Below are 26,377 nucleotides of genomic sequence, written 5' to 3'. Positions count from 1 at the left end.
ACAGTTTACGTTGAGCTTTTTGTATCCAGCAGAGAAAGATCGAGAAGCAACCATTGTTGAGATAGTGAGCTCCCGCTGGTGCGGATTTCGATTGAGCCTGGCCAACTCTTCGGACGTACAAATAAAGTCATCTGGACACAAGTCATAACGCATCCGGAACGCGCGGAAAAAGACGCACTGCTTGTAGTATCTATTCTCGAGCATTTTGGACTCGTCCGCAGCTCGTGTCAATTGCAATGAGATATGATGATATGATGATTACGATATGGAAGTAAACTACACCAAGCTCGGTAGGTTCGAGTTGAAACGAATTTTGTCATTTTCGACTTTAATTCGATTTGAACTCGCCCTCGACAGCGACTGGGATGCCCGGAGGGCCGTAAAGCTGTTCGGCTATATATGTAACGTATTTTGGTTTGTTTACCCAGTGTCTCCCAGGTGTGAGCGCCCCTTGCAGGCTTGTCAAGCTTATCACTTCACTTTACGTTCATTCTCAGCCTTTCCACAAGTCAGCTTGATCATCAAGATTACGCACTTGGCGGTCTGCCGCACGACAATCATTGGCTCTGGACCTCTAAACAAAGATACAGAGGGTGGAGCAAAGCACTGCCAAGTCATCATGATACTGTTGCATTCAGGTTCCTCCCACCACATGATATATTAAATGCTGCCTTGGGATCTGTAGTACGTCCGATTGAAGTCTACCATGATACTAATGAAAATCACCGAGTTCTTGCGAGCAAACTTGTCTCCGCATGCAATAACCTCATCAAGTTATCGACTATGATCGTCTTCGAAGTTCAGGTGCAACGTCTTGCAATCGTCTCCAGCGCTTGTTGAGATCTAAAGATATCCACGGTTTGTGTTGCATGTTGTAAGGAGAAGGCTACCCGAGTGCCTATTTGGATTCCTTATGCTTATCTCTGCAAACTCGATAGCAAATTTTGACCGCGGTCTTAATGGGTCGTTGCCCTACGTACCTATTAAAGTCTGAACTTTTTCATACATCATCCCCCGTCCTTCTGTCGTTGCAATGTCTTCAACCACAGGTGCTGAAGTCCTCACACAAGGTACAGGCTATGGCGTCGTGCTCGGTATCGGGTTCGTCTTCGCTATCATCATGATGGGTTTATCAACCCTTCAAAATCGCTATACAACCTACAAAATCTCCACTTCTGAGGAGTTTAATACAGCATCACGCAGCGTCAAACCCGGTCTTATTGCTTCTGGTATCGTGTCGGCATGGACCTGGGCGGCAACACTCTTGCAAAGCTCCACAGTGACTTATGAATATGGTCTATGTGCTGGCTATTATTATGCAGCAGGTGCTACAATTCAAATATTCGTTATGGCAATTCTCGCCGTGCGGGTTAAACAAATTGCGCCATACTGTCACACCTTCCTCGAGATTGTTCATGCTCGTTACGGTAATACAGCACACTTCATGTTCGCGACTTTTGGACTGGTCGTCAATCTTATTGTCTCGAGTATGCTACTACTTGGTGGTAGTGCAGTCGTTAATGCTTTCACTGGGATGAACATCTATGCCGCCAACTTCCTCATTCCGCTTGGAGTCTGTATCTATGTCATCCTTGGGGGCCTCCGCGCCACATTCCTATGCGAGTCATCGAAGATTACTTCCGAGTTAACCCACTGATTCAGGTTTATTGCAGGCGACTACTCACATACACTCATCTTGATGATCCTCATATTTTACTTCTTCTTTTGGACATACACAAAAGCAGACCTCATTGGCGGTTTCGAGGGAATGTACAACTTGCTCCAACAAGCGAGTATTGAACGACCTGTAGCTGGAAACCAAGATGGCTCGTACTTGACCATGAAATCTAACTGTGAGCTGTCTCTTACACCCTTTTACAGACGTTGACTTGACGTTTTTTTTTTGAGATGGACTTACGTTTATGATCATTCAGATCACTGGTGGATTTGGTACTGTCATGCTGGATCAGGCTCGTTATTTGGTGCCATAAAAAGTGGATACTCGCTAATATCACAAACAGGGCTACTGGCAACGTGCAATCGCATCAGAAGCAAAGACTGCTGTCCAAGCCTATCTTATGGGTGGTATTGCTTGGTTTGCAGTACCTCTTACTTTCTCCTCTATCATGGGTCTTTCTGCTGTAGCGCTTGCCAAAAGTAAGGTTACATACATATATTCAAAATCGTAGGTATCTAATGATGTTCTAGGTCCCAGCTTCCCGTACCCTGGTGGGCTTACAGCGGCAGAGATTAATGCTGGCCTAGCTGCCCCCGCTGGTGTAGTGACATTATTAGGTAGTGGTGGTGCAGCAGCTATGGTGAGTCGCATATTTACAATTCACTGATAATTGAATGACGGCTGGTAATTTAGTTGATACTGCTTTTCATGGCAGTAACCTCAGCTGCATCTTCTGAGATGATTGCGACATCGTCCATTCTCACATTTGATCTGTATCAGATCCACTTTAAGCCTGATGTGCGTGAAAATTGATCGCTACCAAGAACGAACACTGATGATGATACCCAGGCATCACCAGAGTCTCTTATACGCGTATCTCACATAATGGTCGCAGTATGGGCCTTGGTGATGTCATGTGTTGCCTCGTTGTGGATCGGAATAGGAGTGTCTCTAAACTGGCTATTCTTGTTCTCTGGAACTTTGTTCACTGGGGCTGTTGGCCCAGTCATCTTCAGTGTGGTATGGCGCCAGCAGACCAAAGAGGCTGCCATCAGTGGTGCATTGGGAGGAGTAGTGGTTGGCATAATCGCATGGCTGACCGTTGCAAAAACATACTACGGTGAATTGACTATCGCAACCACAGGTAAGATTTTGTTTACTGTAAACACCGTGTTTTGTGTTGACGAAGAACAAGGACTAATGTATCCCAACCTCGCTGGAAACCTGGGCGCTTGCTGCTCGGGTGCTATCATTTCCGCAGTCGTCACTCTCATCAAACCTGACAACGAGTTCGATTGGTCTGCTACTAAAAGAATCAATCCCCGAGCAAGAGAGATGGATCGACAGCGAGCAACCCTACCGGACTCTGCATCTGGCTCTGGCTCCAACTCAGCTGTCGAGAAAGAGAACCAAGAAGATGCCATGGTAGATGTAGGATCTGCGAAAGACGATATAACGATTGATGTCCCAGCTGAAGAATACGCCACGCTCCAGAAGTCGCTCAAAGTTGCTACCTGGGCATCATTGATACTGACATTCATCGTACTTTTCGTGAGTGCAAATGATGTGTCGACGCTGGGTTATTAACTTTATCGCAGCTTATACCGATACCCATGTTCCTGTCACACTACGTGTTCTCTCTGAACTTTTTCAGAGGTTGGATTATCATCTGTGTCATATGGCTCTTCGTGGCTGCTGGCATTACATCAATCCTACCCCTCTGGGAGAGCCGGGCAGCGATAAAGGCCATTTTCTCAGGTATGATTCGGGACATATTTGGCGGTAAAGCGCGAAAGGGGACAATTGCAAGTAATAGCCACGGTGCTGCATAGTTGTGTTTGGTAGAGGGGAGTCTATTGTTTCGTGGCAGACGTCGAGCTTTCATGGTACCAAGGGAAGTTACTAGATAGGATCGTCAACCACTGGCATGTGTCAATAGGAGCGACGGACATGAATACATAGGGACTTTGGACTTTCTGACAATCCTTGTTCACCCCCTCATTTTCCTCTCTGCTCACCGCTTCAGGCACTCGAGTCCGCGTTCGGTATTACAAGATAGACACGCTTATCAGATTTCGACTAGTAGGGGTGTCCACCTGGATACTAATCCCCATAGACATGTCTGTTACCATTATACCATCAAAGCCAGTGCTCACTGAGTTATCGGGGACTTTTAGATTCATAGGTGAGATAGAAATCAAATCTTTAAATCTAGCATCTGGGTCATATTGATCTGGCTAATTATCAGACATCGGAGGTGAGGAACCTAGGTGGTTCTTATTGCATCGATACAATTTCGACATTCTTGTCCAACAGTGAATCTCACAGATGCTGTATTTCATGGCATTCATCATGGCAAAAAAAAACACGAAGGTCTATCGTGGCTATTTAGTACTTCTGCACCGTGCTCATAGTCATTTGCAGACGATTTCGAAGCAGTGCTAGACAGGTCGCGGCTAGCTGGTGTTCAATCCATGATAATCACAGGTGGAAGCCTTGAAGAATCAAAAACTGCGCTGTCTCTTGCTGCCCAACATGGTTCGCACTTCCATCTCGCAAAACTTCATTTATATGTATTCTGATGCTGCCTTACTTTACAAGGGTTTTTCGCGACAGTAGGATGTCATCCAACGCGCTCAAAAGAATTTGACGAGTACCCAGGCGGTCCGGAGGCCTACCTTCAGGCACTGGACAGCCTAATAAGTGCCAATCTCCACGGTAAAGGTCGAGTTGTTGCCATTGGCGAGTGTGGCTTGGGTATGTCTAGATGATACACGATGTCTGTGTGCAAATCGTTGCTATTGATATTATCAGATTACGATCGCACGCACTTCGCACCGGAAGACGTACAGCGACGTCACTTTCGTATGTGTGGAACATCGGACCCCTGTTGTTTCAAGCTGACGTGTGCTTGGTGATACCTTGTATTGATACAGGCTCACAGCTATCTCTTGCCAAAAAGTACAAGTTACCACTGTTCCTTCACTCTCGTGCAGCCCACGAAGACTTGGTGAATATCCTTCGTGACGAAGGTTTCGGAGAGGATGGTGAGAGAAAGGGAGTCGTTCACAGCTTCACAGGGTCGGTTGAAGAGGTCATCGAGCTCGTGAGTTCATCGTTCATTATCCTTCGAATTGCGCTGACTCTGACGCACAGATGGATATGGGCTTCCATATAAGGTGTGGCTTTTGAGCGCTAGCATTGAATTTTGGCACTCATATTATCACATTAGTGTCAATGGGTGCTCCCTCAAAACAGAGAAAAACCTGCTAGCTGCACAGGCAATTCGACCAGACAAGCTTTTACTCGAGACAGGTCAAATTTCGATGACATTGCGATTGTAGAGGGTACTCAAAATGGTTTGATATTAGATGCTCCTTGGTGCTCCATGACCTCGACACATGCGTCAAATACCCTGCTAGAGACGCTTCCGACATCATTGAAGTCAAAGTATTTCCCTTCCGGCACTAAATTGCCATCGTTCGTGATGGGAAAGCCAGTGAAAGGGAGAAACGAGCCCAGTGCGATTGGAGGCGTTGCATGGGTCATGCACAGGCTCGATGAAGGGGTCCCGTTTGAGGAGGTGACAGAAAAGGTGTACAAGAATACTATTGAGCTATTTGGCCTAGATGAGCTTCAGGTCGCATAAGTCAGAGACAAAATTACACACATTACAAATTTTGGTTCCGCACACGCATTTGGTACTGCTCTTCAAACTGTAACACAGCGTACCAATATGGAGCCTCAGCTGGAGCCCGACCAGAGTCCCTCGTTAATTCCTTTTATCTTCGCTATCATCGGGCTCGTGTGGTATGTGATTTTATGGAGTATTGGCCTCCTGGGATGCAGAACAGGGTGAGTAAGTGTGTTACAAGTTGACGGCAGCCTCGCTGAAAGCGCGACAGCCGAAGAAGGTACCGCAGTCGACCGCGGTCTCCACTTGCAACGGCGCCGCCAGATTCTGCTCCTGGTGTATCTATCCTGCGACCACTGAAAGGCCTGGATGCCAACTTGTACGAGAACCTTGAGTCTACGTTTACGCAAGAATACCCCAATTTCGAAATCATATTGTCCGTCGCTGATGAGCAAGACCAAGCTCTGTCAGTCGCAAGAGATCTCATTTCTAAATACCCCAGGGTTACTGCCAGGATAATAATAGGTAAGTCTACAGTGAGCAATGTTTGCAGTTCAGCTGAAGAAAGCAATTCAGGAGAAGAGGTAGTGGGGGTTAACCCGAAAGTAAACAACCTCATTCGTTCATACCGTGAAGCTACCCACGACATTCTCTGGGTCGTTGATTCAGGCATCTCGGTTGCACCTGGGACACTTGCGCGCTCCGTTGACTTACTCGAGTCATCCACGCACACAAGGCCTCCCAAGAAGCGCGTTGCGCTTGTGCATCACGTCCCATTTGTATCTGCTCCAGAAGGGTTTCTTGGTTCAAGAATTGAAGAGGCATTTCTCAATACCAATCATGCGAAGATGTATCTCGCAATCAACACCGTGTCTATCGAATCTTGCGTTGTTGGAAAGTCAAACCTCTACCGGCGTTCTGATCTAGAGCGCGTAAATGGTTCACTGAAGCCTCGAGCGCACGCGGATTCAGACGATGACCAAGATTGCATCTATGGCCTTGCTGCGTTTGGGAAATTCCTGGCCGAAGACAACATGATTGCCAGTGCTTTATGGCACGAGCTGGATCTCCGCCACGATTTATCATGCGATGTGGCGCATAACGCAATCGGGATGATGTCTCTATCTGACTACGTGTGGAGGCGTGTGCGCTGGATTCGTGTGCGCAAACACATGATTCTTGCGGCAACAATCATGGAGCCCTTTACCGAAAATCTTGTCGCTAGTTCCATTGCTGCTGCAAGTTTGCGGTATCTTTTCGACGTTCCAATATGGCTCTTTCTTGTGGTTCACCATGCAGCTTGGCTCTGGGTAGATTTAGATGTTTACGAGTCACTCGCTGGCCATCCTCTTCCAGCAGAGAGACGATGGTCGTTCATCACTGCATGGTGCCTGCGCGAACTTCTAGCACTGCCAATCTGGTTCTTGGCTATGCTTAATAATGAGGTGATATGGAGAGGGAAGAAATATGAGGTATTACGAGCGGGAGAAATCAAGAGGACGTCGGGCGGTGGTAATCACAAGGAACTATTTACCCGGTGGAGGCAGCGGGAGTCTCACTATCAGCCTTTGCTAGACAATGATCCAGATACTTGACTCTGCATGTGCTTGGTTTAAATTTGGGCGTTTGTAGCTAAGTTCATGATTGGTTATTGACTATCATTAACGGCGACCATACGATAACAGGTACGTATACCTACGATTAGAATGTACAGAAAGCGTCTGGATACTACAGCTACATACAGTAAGAATGCGGGATGATGAAAGGCGATGGACAATGGTAGGCTATGAGGGTATAGCCACATCAGGCTCAGATTCAACGAAAGCTGCTATTGCCTCTTCTTGACTGTGCTTTGCAAGAAGACGGAAATTGTAAATCATGACCACTTCATCAAAGAAGGTATCGGACCAATCTTCTGCCCTGCACGAATTCAATGCGGCAGTGCGCAAGCGTAAATCACGTCCGTCGCATGTGATCTTGCATAAAGATGCCTCGAGACCAGCAGGAGCAGTGGGCTGGGGTGTGTGTTGCCGTGAGTCCCTAGCATCTTTCTGCCGTTGATTGGAAAACCAGTTCTTAACTTGATGATATTCCCTACGAATACAAGATTAGGCAATACGACAATAATAAGCCGCTGACAACGAACCTATTTATGATGACTCCCAGCTGGGATACCCAAGCTTCGTCAGGGTATGGAGTAATTTCATCATAAACCATCTGCATTACGAGACGTTGGCGTGAGGTTGCAGGAGTCTTTCCGGTAGATGTGATTGCCAATGCGCGTTTCTTCAGCTCCCGCACTCTGATTTCTCTCTCGCTTTGAGCGCGGGCGGCAGATTGTAAAAATGCTTGTTTATATGCTTTCTTCTTGAGATTGTCTTCGGAAGTACTCCCATGACGTGCTGTGATGGCAGAAACGGAAGCAGGCTTGAATCGCAGCGGTGATCCCTTTCCCGTCGTGACTCGTTTCCTTAAAGTACGTCGCGGAACAAACTCCTCTGAAAGTACGACGGCTTCTATGGATGGGTTCGCAGACTCCACATCCATACCATCTGCTGAGACATCTAGAGACTGTTCCCGCGACGAGGATGACGAGACGGGACTATCGACGGCAGATCCATCTTCCTGACCATCAAAGGAGGAAAGAGCGTCACGGAAAGACAGAGTGGGTGAATTTGAGAGTGCGGTTGTAGACGAGCCTGTGTGTGATGTGTTCATCAGTGATCTGTTTGCAGTAATGTATGGGATACAAGGGATGAAATTGTCTCGGCTATTTACGAGAGAGAGATAAAGAGATACCTGCCTGAAATAAATACCGACGCTTGATCCACTGGTGCTCGGTGTAGGTAAGACAAACCTTCTTTATTGTAGTGCCGCTGTGGGCAATAGTCCAAACCAGATATTGTTTCGGAGGGAAGATCGTTAATGATTGAGAAAGGAATGACTAGTGCTTTTATGACAGATGCCGCTATGGCTAAGTCTATGGGGACCAGACGTCCTTACTCTTGGCTGAAGTCGATAGCAAAGGGTGGTCGGTAGCCGGAACTCGCCTTCTTGACTCTTATGTGTGGGCCTTTTTTGGATTATTGAAGCCTTTGGTCAATAAAACCAAACAACCACTTAATTCCCAAAGCAATGATTAATGAGTCCTGTCAATTGACAATGTCTGATCATGATCACACAAAACAACGCATAATTGCTTCAGTATTCGATAAGCGCAACTCAGGTGCTGACATTCAAGAGACATATATTGGGCACATAAAAATTTGGGAGGATGCAGGAGAAGATTCCGGGAAAAAACCGCGCTATATCTTGTTGTCACGTAAGTCATTGCCATCTGTCTTCTGGATTGCTTCAACAATTATTCAGAGGGTAGCGATGGAAGTGGCTTCCTTCACAAGTCGAAGCTCAACACAAACGGCTCGTTCTCCGTAGGGAAGACATGGAAACTTTCCGAGTTGCGTGGCATAGAGGTTTCGAATGTACGTATAAGCATAGGATAACCATAATCACACAGCTGACACTCACGCAGCCAGTATCCTTCAATATAACACTGGCTCGTACATATAAATGGCAGACGGAAAACCATCTTGATCAAGCAAACTTCATTTCCGCGGCAGTGAAACTGTTTTACATCGTCACAAATGGCACCGGCACACTCCATCTGGTCGGAGTGCGACAAAACGAGCCAGGTTCGGGTAAAATCACTGGGTTATCACCCACGCTCGCCATTGACTCTTATTATTAGCCAATGGAGTATCTGAATCCTCGGAAACTCAGGTCACTCAAGCACCGCAGACTGAATTGAACGTAACTACTGGGCCAGCAAGACGACAAGCTGTGCCTTCGCGGCCGGGGACACCACAATCGGGCATGCGTACGGAGGTCCCTACTCGCGCTCAAGTTACAAGACCTCCATCCCGTGCTTCTTCTCCTGCTGGTTCCAATATTAGTAATCCATCTCAGAATAACTCTGGTTCAGGCGTGATCCGAACCCCTTCCCCATCACCAGCCTCTCAGATACAAGGGCAACCGCAGGCCATTCCACCTAGTCTACCAAGTTCACTTCGACCGCGGGCCGTTCGCCGTCTATCCAATGCGACGTCACCACAAAACCCCTCGTCGAATGGTTTGCCAGCAAACCTTGCACCAACCCGTGCACCTCTCTCTACGTCGCCTCTACGCACTCCCAAAGAGGTTTACCCTTTCGCTGCATCTCGCCCCTCTGCTGAATTTGTCCATGCGCCGAGTCCGCTTTCAGCCGCTCCAACAGTTGCCAAGCTTCCTCGATCGGAGTCCCCAATTTCTGTTCAATCTCAAAGTTCTCAAAAGCTGCCTTCAAGTAAATCTATACCTACCCAAGAACCTCCGCAACCTCGCCGAGAGCATAACAACCGGGTATCATTCTTTGACCCTCTTAATCAAGCTGCTTTGGATAGGCTTGTAGCGGGGGATTACCCAGAGGATGGGAGTGTAGGTGAAGAGGAGAACTCACAGGCTACAATGGCCAGTGTAGAGGAGATGTTAGAGGGATTTGAGTGGGCCAGCGATGACTTTTTTGGGAAAAAGAACGCAAAGGGGGCAGCAGACTTGGTTGAGGCCCGTCTGCTAGACGAGTTGATAGCCCTTGAGAAGGTGAACCAGGCAACCGAGAAGCCTCATCTTTCTTAACCACTGACTCGCGTTCCAGGCCAACGTACATTCCTTCGTGGAGTCCGATGATCGTGTGGCCCTAGTCATGAATTTCCTGGATGAAGCTATCACTGAAGTCGACGCAATGGACAGCTTGATTTCATCATACAAAATTCATTTGAACGTTAGACCTTGTCATCAAACCGGCTGTATCGCACACTAAAATATATGACCGCAGGCTGTCGGGGATGACATCTCGTTCATTCAATCTCAGCGGCGCGGTTTACAGGTTCAGACACAGAATCAGCGCGCTTTGTTGAACGAGCTCGAAAATCTCCTTGTACGTTCTTCCGAATCTGCCACCGCACATTATACTGATGCCAGGACAGCAAACCGTCCAAGTAGACCGTGAAGTACTGGTGACGCTTACGCAGGAATCCCTCGAAAAGGCATCTGGGATACAGAAATTGGAGACTGCGGCCACAGAACTTTATAAAGCTCTCCAAGCGGGTCAAGACACTGGTATGTTTGTATCTTTTGGCGTTTCTTCCTAAGGTTTCATTGTTCGCAGATATGGCTGCTACCATGGAGCGATTAGATGAATACAGGACCCACAATGCACAGTTCTGCAAACGTATATATGACTATTTATCAATCATGTCTGTCGCACAGGTCAACTGTTTATCTGTGATCATGAATGCGATACTTACATTTCATATGTAGGCGGAGATTATCCTGGATGGAAATAATGGGATCACCAAGCCTAGTCGAGGACGCCCAGCTATCAAGAGTCACCAAGGCATGGAGACATACCTCGGTCGTTACGCAGGGCTGCTTCTCTACCTGAAGGAGATGGACGAGAGTATATATTCAAGATTCTGTGGAGTAAGCTATTTTCAGTGCCTACAACTCTCATTGACGCATCTACCTCAAGGCATACTTCTCCGCCACCAGTGAACTTCACAAAAAACAGATGGGGAGTTTACTCTCAATTTACGCGGGACTATTGAAGAGAACACCAGACGAAGATGCTGACCAGAGTTTGTGATCGACCCTTTTAAGCAATTGTTTGGCTCATGTTGAGATAGACTTTGGGTCAACCAATGAAAATAGTCAAAAGGGATCAATTCGTCGCGCTGGAACCATAGTCCGTTCACCTATCGAGGGACGAAAGGATCGAAATAAAGACAGGGAGAGGCAGGCGGACGAGTATCGTGCACCAGAGGTACGCTTATATTTGATTCAACTAGTCTTGGCTCACAACAGTATCAGGCTCTGGGTCTTATTTTGGAGCAAATTGCCCCACAAATCTACCGGGAAGGAGACTTCATTGCAGATTTCCTGCAGATTAATGATGCTGGTCTTACGTTTGCTGATTATGCTGGGCTGGACAATTACTTCAGGCGACAAGCTGCACGAAGCGCAGGTTTGAGCCAAACTACTATGAAGCTCGCACGTGGTGCCATGGACTTAATTTTCGGCTTTTTACCTGCCGAGCTGAAGCAATGGATTGAATCTGCTATTGCCAAAGATACACTGTGCGTATTGAATAATTTTTCCATGAAGAAGTTTTGCTCACTCCGCCGGTAGTCAAGTGGTCGGAGTCATGGTCTGCTTGGAGCGCTTTGTAGCGGATGCTGATGAGCGTGACAATGCGTTCTTCTTGCAAATGCTGGAAAAGCAACACACTAGGCTCAAGGGATCTTTCGATCGTCATATCGTAAGTTGTTGGCTTCGTTATTAAAGTGCTGCTCACGACAAGTTTGCAGAATCAACAAATCAAGATGATTGAGGAAACTAAGCTTACGAGCAAGAAACGAAAAGGGGTCGCTCATTTCGTGAAATACTTCCCGATCTATGTCGGTCGCATTGAACAACAATTAATTGGCGCAGATGGCTTGGAGATCAGAGCCAACGTTGATCTAGCTTATGAAAAGATTGTGCACAGCATGTTTGAGTGTCTCAAGCACATGGCTACCCTAGACGGTGACGATGAAGACAAGGGCCAGCTCAATTATCACGTGCTGCTCGTTGGTAAGTGAGATAATATACTTTCGGTCGTTTGTTAAACGTTGACTTGTAGAGAATATGCACTATTTCGTCGCGGAAATGTCCCAGTTGGATGTAGGCTCAGTTTCTGGGTTCCTGAAACAAGCGGAGGCGATTTACAACGAGAATTTGAACGCCTATGTCAGGATTGTCCTCCGACGACCTTTCGCAAAAATCACTGTACGCACAGGTGTTTTCTCATTCATCACCACTTTTCTGATTTCTGCCTTCCATACAGGACTATTTCGACGGTATCGAACGGTTACTCACGACTACTGCCCCTACAGAAGTCTCAAAGAACAGCAATTACAATAGATCCTCGCTGAAGAAAGTTGTCAAGGAGTTCGATGGCAAAGACATCCGCAAGCATATTGATGCCCTATTCAAGCGCGTTGAGAAGCATTTTACTGAAGCTGAAGAGAAGGCGACGAAGGAAGAAAGCAGCGTCATTGCTCCTGGCACGGTCATGGTCGGCGTGTGGAAAGCTTGTGAAGAGGAACTGCAGAGAATGACAGAGAACTTCAACAAGCGGATTTCCCAATGCTATGCGGATAGTGGCGTCCCATTGGAATACACCAGTGCTGACGTTGAGACGTCCTTCAGACGTCACAGGCTTGGATCATAACTTATTTTGCAGTACGAATCACGAACCTCACATTTTGGATCATTGTATAGTACTACCTCATACACATACCACCCATTCTTATTGAAATTATCAAATAAGAAATAAAAAAAGAATATCCGTGTCTCGGCGAGTTTGATAGATTAGAAACACCTCAACAAACTCTACCTTTAAGTGGACTCTGAGAGTGCCTCCTGGGTCTGCCCAACGTCATGATTGACGCCAACACCACTAGCATATGTAGCCTGCTTCACAGTAGTATCGGGAAAGGAAGTAGGTTTTGCAAAAGACTTTGATAATCCTTCCATAACGGCAGGTCCATAAGACGTCCAAAGCCCCTTCACTGATTCGAGGGAGTAGGGCTGTTGTTCAGGTTGTCCCTCCCTCGCAGCTTGAGGTTGTTTATTGAGAGTCTGATTCAAGATGGTCCACAAGAGGTCAATGAGCATAGAAATGCGCGACTGAAGGAAACCAAGGACATTGTCCTGAGCAGAAGCAATGCTGGAATCCAACTCTGCCTCGTTCTTGGAGCAGAAGGGTTCGAGGTAGGATTTGTAAATGTAGGTCGAACCCTGTCTGTCTGTGAAAACCTAGATAAGGGTGGCGAGAGATGACTACGGACCTGAGTTTGCGGGAGAGATAAGTAGAGCAAGAAAAGGGTTCGTGTTTCCCAATAAAACGGCAGCCTTGAATACCAGATAGGGGTGAATAAGGTTGATACGAGATGGAATAAGTGGAGACTAACCATGATACGAATGGACCTATGGTCGACTCGATCGCAATAAAAGCCCCGACGACAGCCCAATACATTGAAAGGTCCCGGAGGTTACCGGATAAAGGTGAGGAGAGCGCCTTGTAGGTAGAATAGCATGGCAGTAAGAACGCGAACCACGCACTGTGATGGAAGTATAGTCAGTGTATTTACGGCCATGATGAGTCGACAGATATCATCACCAAAGCAGATGGGACACCATAGACATTAACATGGTGGTCGACGACGACACTGATCACAAACTGTTCGTTGGAATGGATTATGAGCTGTAAAAAGATATTATACTTGCACTGACAGGTGTTGCGAAATCAGAAACGGGGCTGAGTGGTGCGTGTATCAGGGTCAGACTCGCCACGTAGGAGAATTGCATATTACGTACGTTGCTTTATGTAATATCCCCTTTTTAGTTCTCGAAGTGGTCCTCCTGTGGTCAAAGAATCCACAAAGCAATGGGTCATTGTTCCACCCAGAATAGCAAAAACTAAGCAATCAACTGTCCAATATCCACATCTCCAAAGCGATGGGCCACAATCCACTGCAGGGTAGTTTGATCGTTAGTATATATACCCTGGCACGGAAATGCACTGGCAGGCAGATTCTTCCAACAAAGCTCAAGTCATCACTATGCGATCTCATTGTACTTCTCCCTATCAAGATGCTCCCAAGAGGAGACATATGACACATGACCAGTGTAACATCCTTGAACCTTACTATGCCAAAAATGATCGCCCTACGTGGGATAATATCGAATCACTGGCCGAGGCGATTGATATGTGAGTTTGAATTCTTTCACATAGTGCGATCACGCGCACTGACTAAACGGCTGTAGGCCAGTCGTGAAAGTTTTGAACTGGTTTAATAATCGGCGTGCCAAAGAGGCTAGACTACAACGAGAATCATCGCTGACGCTATCGCAATGCAACATGAACATTGATGGTACCACTGACACGACCGATGCGAATGACGACGACGACGACGAGTACGAGTCGAGTGATGCCCTAGACCAAAGGGGTCTCAACCAAGAAACCAGCGCCTGTGTAGCGACGATGCACGAAATGTCACCCGAGGAAGTCGATACGCAATTCACCGAGCGAGAAGCCGCCCGTGCCTGTGTCTTGAGCATGGCCAAGATGACACCAGAGGAAGTCAATGCAGCGTTCGTTCTGAGCAATCTCAAGCGACGGATCATCGTTCATCCTCCCAAAAAATGACAAAGCAACGTGTTTTCGAATTTCAAGCTTACATGGGTACACAATCAGCGCCTATATAGCTGCTATATGGTGATTGATTACTTACCTTATTATTGATGCCCAACATAAATATGACGTATTTATATTGGTCCCAGTAAGCACTATGCACTGTGAGGAAGCTCTCCGTCTTCTAGAGCTCGCCGTAGGGTCGACGATTGAATAAAATTCTCATTTCAGAGATTCTAGCGGTCCCCCGATTATCCGCTGCTGGTTTATGGAAGTCTTGACATCGGAAATGAATCAACGATTACTGGCTCCGAACTACAGAGCCCCCGCGTGGTAAAACCTCGGACTCACCAACTGCTGGCAGAACTTGAAAAAGCCCTCTGAAATTGAGTAAATTTCTCACAAGTTGCCAGAAAACTGCCTGCACAAAAACGAGTATGATTTCACCACGACATAGTCAGACAACACTGTAGTAAGAGCTGATAGAAGCTATTTGGTACCGCGTTCCAGGGGTATCAAATTCGGGAGGAGCACAAGTGGGGTCACTCCACTCGACGAAGGCGCAGCCTTGAGTGCATAGATACGTGAGGGAGTTTCCGACGGTATCAGAAGCTACCAATTATAGCCTGCTGTCCACAGCTGGACGTATTCGTTTGAAAACTAAGCTGATTGACCTGAAGGGGTGGTATTTCAATGATATGATGGATGCAGGACGCACGGTCAATGAGTCAATTGTCATTGGAACGATGATAGTAAAGGGGAGTTAAAAAGGGTGGCATGGGGATGAAATCAGATATGGCTGCCATGGTCGTGGGTAGTAGACAGTTTGTCCATTTACATAATTGATTTTGTATCGAAATTATCTTTTATATTTAGATTTACTATTTATTTTTATTTGCTGTCAATGTCGATATCGTACCAGTAGATGAAGTAGAACAACGTCGCATGTGGCAAAGCAGTCTTCGTTGAACGTACGTGTTCGGTTCGGTATCATTTTCTACCTGAACGCTTTTCTATCCGTCCTGGCATTAAATCACTCTGTACGATACTCAACCAGTACACCCATCAACCATGGATCCTGCCTCAAGTGCTAACTCTGTGCTTCACAAGAAGCATGATGACGATTCTGACAAGGCTAATGACAAGCGGGATGTTAAGCCTGTCGTGAAGACCCTTAATCGTGTCCCCCGTATGTTCAATTAAGTTCTTCATCTATTAGATCTCCCTACTGACTCGATGCAGGCGCCTGTGTGAGCACGCTCCGGCTTTCCAAGTTCCCGATGCATGCTAACTTATGACATTAATGAACAGAATGCTTGTCGGAAGCAGAAGATGCGCTGCGAGGGTGCAGATAATCCACCATGCAGACGTTGTCGCCATGCAGGACTCGAGTGTCTGTTCGAAAAGCCTACCAGAGAAGCAACTCTCACGGGCGAGGCAGGACTTGAGTCAGTCAATTTGGCTCTATGACATGTCATGGTATTTTGCTCACAGCATTGCAGGCGTATACGAAGTCTAGAAGCTCATGTCGCTGAGATACGTTTCACTCAATCTTCGATACAGAATACTCTTCTCGAGATCGTTGGCCACCTTCGAGGCGCTACGCCGTACAATAACCGCTCTCCCTCGACGTTTTCACAGGCGCCCTACAATACACAATCGCCAACAATGCAATCCATGGGATCTTCCCCAATGTCTTCTGGCCCAAACGGGTCTCATGTAGGCGATCCAGGTATTCACAGCGTACAGGCTGGTCCTACCACACCCACAGTCTATCATTCCAACCTCAACCATGGATCTCTTCCACCTATGTTAAACGCCCCACCGCGTCATTCGAGGAGCTCTGTATCCCACAGCTCATTGGTGTCGGTTGGGCAACCTCATGGTCATGGAGAGTACCACCCACCACAACTTCCGCCCTCACATACAAATCCGACTTCACCGACCCAATCATACGGTTATTCCCCTTCTGGACAAGTTTTACCACCATTTTCCACGTTGCAAGAGATCGGTCGTACAACCTCACAAGTATCTGTACCTGGTCATCATGGATCACATCAACACAGGCAAATGCAGCGTGGCCACAATGTGCATTCACCTCCAGGATCTAAACGCACCGCCCCGTCCTCGTCCAATCCCACCAGCGCAGACTCTACAGATATAGATGATGACAATGGAGAACTACCAGCTTCTGGCCTAGTAGCACCATGGGAAGTTCTAAGAGGTCTAGCTGACGTTGCTATTGAGCGGGCTGCCAAGGTCAGTGATTTTGTCGTTGCACATCCACTGCGCGTGAACCTATCACGTATAGGAAAATGGCGACGGAAGCAGTGAACCACAGAGCAGAACCAGAACGCCGTCCCCTGAGCGAAAATCTAGGCCAATGAAGAGGAGAAAGATTCGTCATCGGTCCTTCCGTGGTTTGACTTTTCCGGATGGTAGCGTTTTCTTACTCACTTGCATAACTGATTCTCAACATTTAAATGGGCAGTTGTTACGACAAACGTCATCTCGGAACAAGAAGCCCGTGAACTGTTCAGAATGTGGTTTTATTTTTAACCTTTTTTTCATACTACGTACCAATGCCGTTTTACAGATTCTATGCCGGATGTTCCACTTTTCTCCCAGTATTCGACTGCCAATTCGACACTTTCGAAGAGCTCCATGAGCGGTCACCGTTTGCTGTCGATGCCATCTGCACAGTTGCTGCCCGCGTGAGGGATGGTGGAGGTAACTCGCTAACATTATTTTGTTATCAGCTTATCTCATTATCAATCAGGGAATGCAAGCGAGACTTACACCCGATGTTTAGAAGCAGTACAAAATATTTCGTGCGCCACGCTCTTTGCTCCGGTAAGCCGCGTAGAAGCTGTGCAAGCGATGAGTAAGTACGCCTTCTGTGACATCCAAATCGAATTAATCATTTGAAAGTTCTTGTGTCCGGGTGGTCGGATAACGGTTGGCTCAGTGGCGGTCACGCCGTTCGCATGGCCATGGAACTTTGTAAGTAGAACGTTTACTGCAAAAACGAATATTTGAGTGTTTTATTCTTTTTAGCACTTCACAAAGCTTGGCCAAAACTTCTGAGGCGCATGCAAAGCAAAACTAAACCCACCATCAACAGTTCGGAAGACCGAGACCTCGTTGTTGCATCCCGAACTTGGTTTTGCCTGTATCTCTTCGAGCATCAGTGCGTTTATGGACAGTGTCAAGCATATTTCCCACTCACTGATTGTATATCAAAGATTGTCCTATGGCACAGGACGTCCAGCAATTTTAAAGGATGATGAAAGCATATGGCAATGCCGTTTGCTTCTACAACACCCTTTAGCAATTGAGGATGATATGCGCTTGGTTTCAACTGTTGAGCTTATGGCTATCCGCGAAAGAGTCCACAACAAGCTGTCACCTTTTGAACGGCCTGTTGATGAAGTCACCTTTGCAGTCATTCAACAGGCTGACTCTGAGTTCCGAAATTGGTATAAAACTTGGGATCATGCTTTTTCGCAGAAGTATGAAGATGCAGGTGCGGTTCAACTGTCGGGAATCACCTCCCACTTGCCCTGCTGACTCTTCGTCCAGCATTTTATCGGCAAAGTTTGCAGATCCAACAACTACATGCAGAGTTGTTCCATAATGCAACTGCTTTGCGTGGTATTAATGGCCCAGATGATGTTCAGAAGATGCCAGCAGCCCAAAGAGAATTGGCGATACGTTCAATAAACACTGCTCGCCAGGGCCTTGAAATCACAGTCAACTCGCCGTCGTATAGCGAAGGCATGAAATATGGTTGGCTCCCATTATTTTATCTTGTCAGGATTCCTAAACTCACGTGAAATAGCCGTTCACTACACACATGCAACTGCAACATTTGCAGCATCGTTCTTGCTGCGGTTGGCACGTCTTTTGTAAGTTACGCGTGATACAGATGGTGAATAATGTACTCACACCGCCTCAGCCCGACTGATTGCGATATGCAAGAAATACGGTCGCAGGTTGAACGCCTCGCCGGCTTGATGTCTCGAAGTGAGTCCTATTGCACCTTACTATAGAAACACACTCGTCAACTGCTTCTTTGGCAGTCCCCGGCAAGCGCTATGCCATCACGCTTCAGCTGATGTTGAAAAGAGCTAAGAGGCGTAAAGCGGCATCAAGCTCCCGCTCCCCCAAGATACCTAGGGAGCCCCCTCGAAACATGTCTATGGTGATTGACATGCAGCAGAATGTGCACACGAGCCCCGAGAATTTTACTCAAAAGTATGATGTCGCATATTCGAGTTCTGAAGCCGTGCAGCAGATGCAAGTGGGCATGATGCCGCAGCAGACCGTCGAGGTTGACAACATCTGGCGTGGTTTTGAGATGACGTCGAACGAACAACTTCCAGTGTGGATATCTGATCAGAGCCTGGGTGGTAACTCATTCTCCCAGCAAGGCATGGATGCATTTTTGCTGCCTGCTGACTACCTACCACCTACCCCTCAGATCTGGTAGTGGCGACGTGCCTTTTTTATGGTTGTCGTATTTCTTTATAGGTTTTTGTCTATATGTTGTATGATTGTAAGTTCCTATCTGTTCTCGTGTGGTCATATATATATCCAGTATTGTTGTATAGCTCTTTCACCGCTATTCAATCGATCGGTGCTTTTATACGACTATTCCCCGCTCATGCTGGGCTAAATTGAAAGTAAGATGTGCGACATGGAAATTCGATTGGTGTGCGTTCACCATCGGACTGGATCAGAATGTTTTGAAGGATATAAATGCAGATGCTCCCTGTTCCAGTCGTCACAACCACTTCTGTGCATATCATGTACCCCACCGTCACCCCAGAAGCGCGCAGGCGACCTGTATGTCATGAACGACTCCCCCATCTTGCTGGTATTGGCCTTGCGAGAGAATCACCTTCATCTTCGCAGCAGTCGACTACTAGCTCAACTTGGCGGCCCACTGATGAGGCGATGTCAGTCTTCTCATCTCAGCACACCAAGGCAAGGGAGGAAGTTGCTGCTGCCGAAATCAGCCGTACCTTCAACGCATTAGAGGAGGGAAGAACTCCTCCCAAGCGAAGGCGTTCTGTCATGGACAAGCTAGTCCCTTTCACTCGGCGCCCGCAAGAAGCGCTCGATGAAGATGTTTTCAGTGACATCAAGACTTCTAATCCGACGAGCTGGAAACCGAGGGGGTCTTCGATCAGCGGGGATGCTAGCGCTGAAGCCAAGCAACCCAAGCGGCCTTTGGGAGGAGAAGGTCCAAACAGCTTCTATCAGGGGGCCAAGCGTCGTTCCAGCGTGATCAAGAGCAAGCGGCCTTCCGCGATAACAAAACACGTTCAAGGTGAGCCTCGGAAGAGTATTATACCTGTCATTCAATGACAATCTCGCGTAGACATTGACAAGCGTCGTGCTTTTATGCTCAAGCTTGCCTAAGTGCTTGCTCGTTTTTGGTGCTCCATCCCATCGTATCGAGTCGCAATTGGCCACTGCTTCTCAGATTCTTGACGCGAGAGCCTCATTCGTCCATATACCGAATATCATCATCGTTACGTTTGGTGATGAAGACATGACATCCGTGGAGACCCATTTCGTGAAAGCGAATGGTCGAATTGCGCTTACCGCGTTACAAGGAGTCCACATTGTGTATCGCAAGGTTCTTCATGATAAGATGACCGTGGAAGAAGGCACCAAGCGATTGGCCTCCATTCTCTCCGCTCCCCCGATATATTCATTATTGGTACGCTGCTTTTTAGCCTTCGTATGCGGCTCTACTATATGCGTCCTTGCTTTCGGGGGATCGGTCATTGATATGTGGATCAGCGGAGTGTGTGCCTTCGTCTTGCAATACCTAGGCCTTAACACCGCGACAAAGAGCGCAACGTACGCGAACGTCTACGAGTAAGCGATTTTTCCCTTTTGTGTTCACTTAATTTAGTAAAATGATCAGGATATCAATTGCCATCATTGTGTCCTTCGTGGCTCGGGCACTCAGTGGCATACCAGGCAGGTTGTTCTGCTACAATGCCATAGCGTCTGCCGGAGTGGTGTTAATTCTCCCAGGATTTACTATCCGTAAGTGGCTGACTTGTGTTATCCACCACTCACTGCGACGATTCAGATATCAGTCATCAGCGCGCTAGAGCTCACTTCCAGGAATATTCTATGTGGATCTGTAAGAATGGTCTATGCGATCATCTACACTTTGTTCCTGGTACGTCCAATTCGCGATTTTGTTTTTTGTAACTTCTCAAATCTACATTTAGGGTTTCGGCCTGACGATAGGCTCCGATCTTTATCTTGTACTCAACAAACATGCCCGACATAATTTAGATAAGACCGAAGCCGAGAGATATACGATCTATCACGGGACTTTCCACGCTGAGAACGGCACGTCTCCCGTTCCAGGAGGTGCCATCTTCGGGTTTGCTCAAACCAATGATCCTCATATAGTTAATGGTATCAGATTCGATTGTTAAGGTTTCAGCTTATATTGACCCCACCTGAAAGGGTGCTACAGGGAGCCCAGTTGGCCATGGTGGAGGAAGGAACTTCCCTGGTGGACGCTCTTCTTCCTCGTACCAGTGTATTCTCTCTGCTCGTCTTTGTCCAACTTGCAGAGGTTACGCAGCTGGCAGCTTCTGGTCATGGTCGTATTTGCGTGCTGTGCTTTCCTCGCGAATCGACTTTCAAATAACTATCTTCCTGGTAAAAGCGACATCATCTCGGCTTGCGGGGCTTTGGTCATTGGGGTCTTGGGCAACGTGTACTCGCGAGTGATGCGTGGAACCGCTTTTACAGCCATGGTCACTGGTGTCTTGTTCCTCGTCCCGGTAGGTCGTCTTGGAATGTGCTTTGTTCGTGCATTTGACTAATGTCAAACAGTCTGGTATCGGTCAGGGTGGTGGCCTGCTCTCGTCTGATGAGACATCGTCTACTCAGCAGTACTCAGCCGGTCTTCAGCTTGCCATACGGATAATAGAAGTGGCGATTGGAATAACAGTTGGTCTATTTGTCAGTCAGATCTTCGTATATGCCCTGGGAAGAAGAAAGAACGCTGCACACTTTGCTTTTTGATATCTTCCAATTAAACGCCATCTATCTATGTACACACATCATGCTGTAAACACTATCGCAGTAATTTGAATCGATAGCAGACCAAACGAATTGAGATTCGTGAATCGAGGCATTCTAGGGATTACATGAAGTTTGTTATGAGTAATGAATTAGTACAGGTATTCCAAGAGTGTTCCAAAAAAAGCAAAGAAACAATAAACCTGAAAGGTTTATATAAGTTATGCGGCGAAGAGCTGATTCAGCTCTTCCATGCGCCGTTGCAGCATGTCGGCTTTGCTGAAGTTCTGACCCAGAGTCATGTTGGCCAGCTCAGTCTTCTTGCGCTGCACTTCCAGAAGACGATCTTCGATGGAATTCTCAATAATGAGCTTGACCGTTGTCACAGGGCGTGTCTGCCCTAAGCGATGCTGTGACGAAATCAGTGGACTGCAACAGAAGGCGTGAACATGACTCACAATCCTGTCCACTGCTTGATTCTCGACTGCGGGATTCCTGCGACAAGCTTGAGCAACACTGATCACAGGAATTATAAGAATAAACGTTACCAATATGGGTCCATCAAGTATACACGTTGGGCAGCAGTCAAGTTTAAACCTACTCCTCCGGCCTTCAAACTGACTAGAAGGACTTCACAACCAGGGTCATGTTTCAATGCTTCCATGGCACGGGTACGGTCATCACGTTTCATTGTACCATCGAGACGATCATAGCGAATGCCAGCAGTCTCCAGCGCGTCTTCAATCCTAAAATCGGGTGAGACAACATACAACTTTGCGAAATTGTAAATGACATACTTATCTAGCATTGTTGTCCATTGGGAGCTGTAATACAAAAATAAACTGTCGGATCCATCAAATGAGAATTAGACACATACAAGACAACAGTCTTGATTACACCATCATCAAGTTTATTGCCTTCGTTATCCACCATTTCCACCTCAATTGAATCGGGGTCATAGTTGACAGAGTGTGGGTTTGCCCGGGAGAATTGCATAAGGTCCCCGAGTAAGGCTTTGACTTTAGTAGATGGATGAAAGTTCTCGAGTGCAACACCTTTGGTCCGCTTTTCTCGCTTGACCGGCTTTTTCTTGATGCTAAAGTCAACTGGCGAGCAATCAGGTCGAACTCGAACTGCATCTTGCGGTAAAAGACCAGTCTGGCAAGCCGAGCAGGAACGGCGGACATCGGTAGGAACGTCTGGCCAACCAGGGCATACACATTGACGGTAGCATCCCAGGCAAAACAGATGCTGACACCGGGTGAGGACGAGTGATTGAGCTGATGGACTACTAGCTCGCGTAGGGGCACGGGAACCGGAACCTTTAGTCTTCCTTCCTCGCTTCGGTGCCGACGGACCATCCATATCCATGGCACCACCAGCGTCCATCTGCCCCTGCTGATCCGAGGAGATACACAACTCCTCTCCACATTCAACGCATTGAGTTGTAGCTGCCTCCCGTAGCAAAGCAACGATCGCAGCTGCACGACTAGGATTGAGACCTTCCTTCCCAATGGCAGCGGCAATGTCTTCGTAGCTGGTGAGGTCCATGTTTTGCATATCTCCTAGTGGTCCTTTACCCTCCACGAGCTCGAAGTGGTCGCAGATCTGTCGGAGACGTAAAATTTTCTGAAGGATGCCAACGTAGTTCTTCATAACTTCATTTTTGTTGGAAAGCTCATTGAACTCGGCTTTGGACTCCGAGAAGAATTGGTCGTAAATGGTCTGCTCATGCGGATCAAATTTCAGATATCGGAGTTCATCACGACGTGGAGGTAGATGGAGTATTCGACGGCCATCAGATGCCTTTGACTCCTTTGTTCGCCTCAAGGTAATGCACTTCATGATTGTCTGAAGACGTGCAACACCCAACGACTGCCCATACTTGACCGGAGTGCCGATGAACTCCGTCCAGATGTTCTTGTCATCAAAAGGCTCCAAGCGCAAGAACTTGATAAGAGCATACACATCGTCGAGCTTGTTCTGAACAGGAGTGCCAGTGAGGCATAATCGGCGGTCTGCCATTAAGTCGCAAGAGGCACGACTGCCAACAGTCTGAGTTTCCTTGATCGAACTGGATATGACGGTGTTAATCGCGATACGCGAGCAAAATATGCAAGAACGTACTGAGCCTCATCAAGCACGACACGAAACCAGTGTATAGTCTGCAAAGCACTAGACGCCTCAGACGCACCAAAGCTTGAACAAGATTTTTTCCTCTTCATTCCTGCTCGCTTTTGTTTCGGCAGTTTGAGTACTTGATTACCGCGTTCGTCAATGTCGACCCCACCGTACCCGTCACTGCTACCATCGTCGTCATCCTCGGCTTCTACATTTGCCATCTTACGATTTTGCTTTGAGTATTCCGATGCTAAGGTCGCGTACGTAGTAATGACAGCATCAAAGTCTGCGAGAAATGCTGCGTCTGGTCGTCGAGAATTTCCATGGTATACGTAGACACGAAGAGGTCGACCTTCGCGTTTTCGACGAGGTGGCTTCGTTTCCACTTTGGTTTCAGCCTGAGAAGATGGAGGAGAATTATTCTGTAAGGAAGACAACGTGGCAGCCGAACAACTCATCCCACCGCCACCGACCACAGTGACTTCTCCTCGCCAATGCTCGCGAAACTGATCTTCCCAATTCGACACGGTCGAAAGAGGGCATATAATCAACGTCGCCCGACTTTTCGCCTTGATACGACACGCTCTAGCGTATTCAGCTTCGGCCTTATCCTGGGCCTTTGCTGCTTTTCCCTTGCCCTTGGCGGAAAATGATGGTGAATCAACTTCCGATATTCCCCATACACTCCCCGCAAAATGAGCAGCATTCAAGGGATCCTCCAGCATGCTCCGTTCCGGAGGAGGTGCGGGTGGAGGCGGTAAAGGCGTAGTAGCAAATGCGTGTGCAGAATCGAGTGTTGCTGCAATAAGAGAAACGCAAGTGATCGTTTTTCCGAGACCCATCTAGTCGGGAGACAAGGCACTATTTGTCAGATAGGGCAGAGATCAGGGCAAAGGGCAAACTGACATCATCCGCAAGAATAGCACCTTTGGCTTCTTGGGGTTCTTGAAAGACCTCTTTCTGGGTAACAATATGAAACCAAGATGATTGACCTGTATGGAGATCGTTCCGTGGCTGCCACAACGATGAGTAACGACCATCTGCGCAGCGTTTCTCCCGCTCCCGCTCGAGTAGAAAGGTGACCGCCTTCTTTTGATGAGGATACAACGTCGTTCCTATGTCATTAGCTTTCGAAGCCAGTCAGATGAAGACGAGGACCACCGAAAACAATACAATACTAACTAGGCTCTGTCTCTGCTAAGTCGTCTCCACTTTTTAGACTCTTGAAGAGCTCATCAATTTGACTTCGTTGTACTTCTAATGTTTTGCCAGAAACCATGGGGGCATTCCAACGAGGGCTATTTCCACCTGGACCAGCATATCCAGATCTCGAAGGAAGCATAGAACGATGCCCCCCGGGCGGTGGAGCATGCGGGTTACAATAGTGATAGTTCATGAGGCGCGAGATATCATACGGGCCAGAAGGATGGTCAAGCATCAGACCACATGATTGCAGATAATTGCCAACCACAGCGATATTGCCTTTCGGTGTATAAACCAGTATCTGGAGAGGCAGTATAGGAAGCTTGGCAGAGCGAATGAGCGAATGTGAGGTTCGTCAGAAAGAAAGGAATATCACTTACGTTTGGCGAACCGCGCCGCACCTTTGCATCTAAGCGGATCAAGCCCTTACCTAGCATGGGGCCAAGATCTGTAGCGACCTTTTGTTCAACCACACCAAAAGCCTCCCCTTGAGATGGTTCGCCTGACGATGTTTTACTACTAGGCGTCTTGATATGTATCGTCTCAGTTGCACCTGCTCTCTGAGGATTGTGTTCATACTGCAAGCGGACGTTTGCCCACTCAGTATCATGAGTTGAATCCTGGCCTTGTAGATAGGACACGGGGTATAGCACAAGTGCGGTGACTGTGAGCTGTCCTATGCAAACCGGAGTCTTGGGATGTAGATCATCGGGTAACGCAGAAGACATGGGCTGTTGGCGAGGCCGAGGACTAGGAGGAGGTGACGGAGAGTCGGTGAGATCAATGACTTGATGATTTGAAGGCGGAGCAGATGAAGATGGTCGAGTTGGAACAAGAGGAGGCAATGTGCGAGCACTGCCTGTGATTGGCAGTTGAGCAGACGTATTCCGTGGTGCTTGCGATGGACCAACAAAAACGGGACGATAGCTGGAAGATTGTGGGTGAAGCGGTGGCGGCGACGAATTAAAAGATGTTTGCTCAAGTGGTGAAAATATGCTGGGCTTCATTGGAGGAGAATGATACGCGAGCGGCAGTTGATTTGGAAGAGAGTATTTAGGATAAGATTGGTGGTGTTCAGCTGAATGTACTGGATCGTAGAACATACTCTGCCTGGGCGGAGGGGAATGATAATCGGTTGTTGGGCGCTTTAGGCTGCCAGAATTGAAAACGCTCTCAGAAGAATTGGGTTCATCGTCATCTAGGGTAAGGTCAATATGATTTGACTGGCTATATGAGTCAAGTGATAAAGTCTGAATATTAGGCGATGATCCCGATGGTGCATGCGTCGCCATTGTGCATGACAATGAGGAAGAAAGCGTTCCGGACGTCACGGACGACGAGTAAAACAGTAAGCGCGAAAGAAGCTGTCCAGTTTAAAGATCATGTCGCAAGAACACGTGACATG

General features: G+C 47.5%; 11 protein-coding genes across 11 annotated transcripts; 8 read left to right on the top strand and 3 right to left on the bottom strand.

The window, feature by feature from the left end:
* Positions 1 to 1,033: 1,033 nt before the first annotated feature.
* Positions 1,034 to 3,510, top strand: EDB93DRAFT_1074759 (Sodium:solute symporter family-domain-containing protein; the record flags this gene model as incomplete). Its single annotated transcript, XM_041445118.1, has 9 exons — positions 1,034 to 1,623; positions 1,663 to 1,853; positions 1,909 to 1,982; positions 2,022 to 2,157; positions 2,209 to 2,318; positions 2,372 to 2,476; positions 2,528 to 2,822; positions 2,874 to 3,229; positions 3,277 to 3,510. 9 exons carry the CDS (start codon positions 1,034 to 1,036, stop codon positions 3,508 to 3,510), a joined length of 2,091 nt encoding a protein of 696 aa, XP_041313420.1.
* A 143-nt stretch (positions 3,511 to 3,653) lies between these two features.
* On the top strand, positions 3,654 to 5,649 carry EDB93DRAFT_6855 (uncharacterized protein). The gene is made up of 11 exons (XM_041457099.1): positions 3,654 to 3,863; positions 3,927 to 3,935; positions 3,995 to 4,051; positions 4,103 to 4,216; positions 4,280 to 4,435; positions 4,493 to 4,543; positions 4,615 to 4,784; positions 4,835 to 4,857; positions 4,911 to 4,993; positions 5,050 to 5,537; positions 5,584 to 5,649. Exons 1-10 carry the CDS (start codon positions 3,797 to 3,799, stop codon positions 5,325 to 5,327), a joined length of 1,008 nt encoding a protein of 335 aa, XP_041313419.1. The 5' UTR covers positions 3,654 to 3,796; the 3' UTR covers positions 5,328 to 5,537; positions 5,584 to 5,649.
* EDB93DRAFT_6752 (glycosyltransferase family 21 protein) lies at positions 5,362 to 7,049 on the top strand. The gene is made up of 3 exons (XM_041457075.1): positions 5,362 to 5,533; positions 5,584 to 5,837; positions 5,889 to 7,049. Exons 1-3 carry the CDS (start codon positions 5,415 to 5,417, stop codon positions 6,905 to 6,907), a joined length of 1,392 nt encoding a protein of 463 aa, XP_041313418.1. The 5' UTR covers positions 5,362 to 5,414; the 3' UTR covers positions 6,908 to 7,049.
* Positions 7,002 to 7,996, bottom strand: EDB93DRAFT_6792 (uncharacterized protein). Its single transcript, XM_041457085.1, has 2 exons — positions 7,459 to 7,996; positions 7,002 to 7,406 (listed from the first exon to the last, which is right to left on the bottom strand). Exons 1-2 carry the CDS (start codon positions 7,857 to 7,859, stop codon positions 7,097 to 7,099), a joined length of 711 nt encoding a protein of 236 aa, XP_041313417.1. The 5' UTR covers positions 7,860 to 7,996; the 3' UTR covers positions 7,002 to 7,096.
* A 478-nt stretch (positions 7,997 to 8,474) lies between these two features.
* EDB93DRAFT_1259782 (exocyst complex component Sec3-domain-containing protein) lies at positions 8,475 to 12,868 on the top strand (the record flags this gene model as incomplete). The annotated part of the gene is made up of 16 exons (XM_041454165.1): positions 8,475 to 8,634; positions 8,682 to 8,794; positions 8,845 to 9,010; positions 9,070 to 9,947; positions 10,003 to 10,128; positions 10,183 to 10,284; positions 10,334 to 10,466; positions 10,516 to 10,616; positions 10,668 to 10,829; positions 10,879 to 10,984; positions 11,033 to 11,169; positions 11,217 to 11,482; positions 11,535 to 11,664; positions 11,714 to 11,978; positions 12,028 to 12,173; positions 12,232 to 12,868. The coding sequence occupies 16 exons, from the start codon at positions 8,475 to 8,477 to the stop codon at positions 12,616 to 12,618; spliced, it is 3,378 nt and encodes a 1,125-aa protein (XP_041313416.1). The 3' UTR covers positions 12,619 to 12,868.
* On the bottom strand, positions 12,745 to 13,785 carry EDB93DRAFT_6569 (TB2/DP1, HVA22 family-domain-containing protein). Its single transcript, XM_041457014.1, has 5 exons — positions 13,767 to 13,785; positions 13,570 to 13,707; positions 13,361 to 13,510; positions 13,238 to 13,301; positions 12,745 to 13,187 (listed from the first exon to the last, which is right to left on the bottom strand). The coding sequence occupies exons 2-5, from the start codon at positions 13,599 to 13,601 to the stop codon at positions 12,786 to 12,788; spliced, it is 648 nt and encodes a 215-aa protein (XP_041313415.1). The 5' UTR covers positions 13,602 to 13,707; positions 13,767 to 13,785; the 3' UTR covers positions 12,745 to 12,785.
* Positions 13,786 to 13,966: 181 nt separating this feature from the next.
* Positions 13,967 to 14,704, top strand: EDB93DRAFT_1324243 (uncharacterized protein; the record flags this gene model as incomplete). Its single annotated transcript, XM_041455004.1, has 2 exons — positions 13,967 to 14,160; positions 14,217 to 14,704. 2 exons carry the CDS (start codon positions 13,967 to 13,969, stop codon positions 14,596 to 14,598), a joined length of 576 nt encoding a protein of 191 aa, XP_041313414.1. The 3' UTR covers positions 14,599 to 14,704.
* Positions 14,705 to 15,489: 785 nt separating this feature from the next.
* Positions 15,490 to 19,299, top strand: EDB93DRAFT_1111480 (uncharacterized protein). Its single transcript, XM_041448088.1, has 15 exons — positions 15,490 to 15,772; positions 15,826 to 15,833; positions 15,895 to 16,031; positions 16,086 to 16,842; positions 16,895 to 17,021; positions 17,075 to 17,126; positions 17,180 to 17,313; positions 17,363 to 17,467; positions 17,515 to 17,586; positions 17,641 to 17,773; positions 17,829 to 18,109; positions 18,166 to 18,372; positions 18,425 to 18,491; positions 18,542 to 18,609; positions 18,666 to 19,299. The coding sequence occupies exons 1-15, from the start codon at positions 15,655 to 15,657 to the stop codon at positions 19,073 to 19,075; spliced, it is 2,676 nt and encodes an 891-aa protein (XP_041313413.1). The 5' UTR covers positions 15,490 to 15,654; the 3' UTR covers positions 19,076 to 19,299.
* On the top strand, positions 19,238 to 20,050 carry EDB93DRAFT_6508 (uncharacterized protein). Its single transcript, XM_041456986.1, has one exon. The coding sequence runs from the start codon at positions 19,345 to 19,347 to the stop codon at positions 19,954 to 19,956; it is 612 nt and encodes a 203-aa protein (XP_041313412.1). The 5' UTR covers positions 19,238 to 19,344; the 3' UTR covers positions 19,957 to 20,050.
* EDB93DRAFT_1259768 (DUF1212-domain-containing protein) lies at positions 20,003 to 22,061 on the top strand (the record flags this gene model as incomplete). Its single annotated transcript, XM_041454164.1, has 6 exons — positions 20,003 to 20,475; positions 20,525 to 20,649; positions 20,703 to 20,788; positions 20,841 to 21,048; positions 21,085 to 21,407; positions 21,460 to 22,061. Coding segments are annotated over 6 exons (1,407 nt in total), but the record flags the coding sequence as incomplete, so codon positions are not given.
* EDB93DRAFT_1073887 (SNF2 family N-terminal domain-containing protein) lies at positions 21,870 to 26,264 on the bottom strand (the record flags this gene model as incomplete). Its single annotated transcript, XM_041445049.1, has 9 exons — positions 21,870 to 22,058; positions 22,107 to 22,143; positions 22,197 to 22,394; positions 22,446 to 22,472; positions 22,526 to 23,722; positions 23,776 to 24,611; positions 24,676 to 24,896; positions 24,952 to 25,294; positions 25,353 to 26,264. The coding sequence occupies 9 exons, from the start codon at positions 26,262 to 26,264 to the stop codon at positions 21,870 to 21,872; spliced, it is 3,960 nt and encodes a 1,319-aa protein (XP_041313410.1).
* Between the last annotated feature and the right edge of the window lie 113 nt (positions 26,265 to 26,377).

The sequence above is a fragment of the Suillus bovinus genome, assembly GCF_016758785.1.
Source record: "Suillus bovinus strain UH-Sbo-P2 chromosome Unknown EDB93scaffold_1, whole genome shotgun sequence".
NCBI lineage: Eukaryota > Fungi > Basidiomycota > Agaricomycetes > Boletales > Suillaceae > Suillus > Suillus bovinus.
This window is presented reverse-complemented; position numbering and strand designations above follow the sequence as displayed.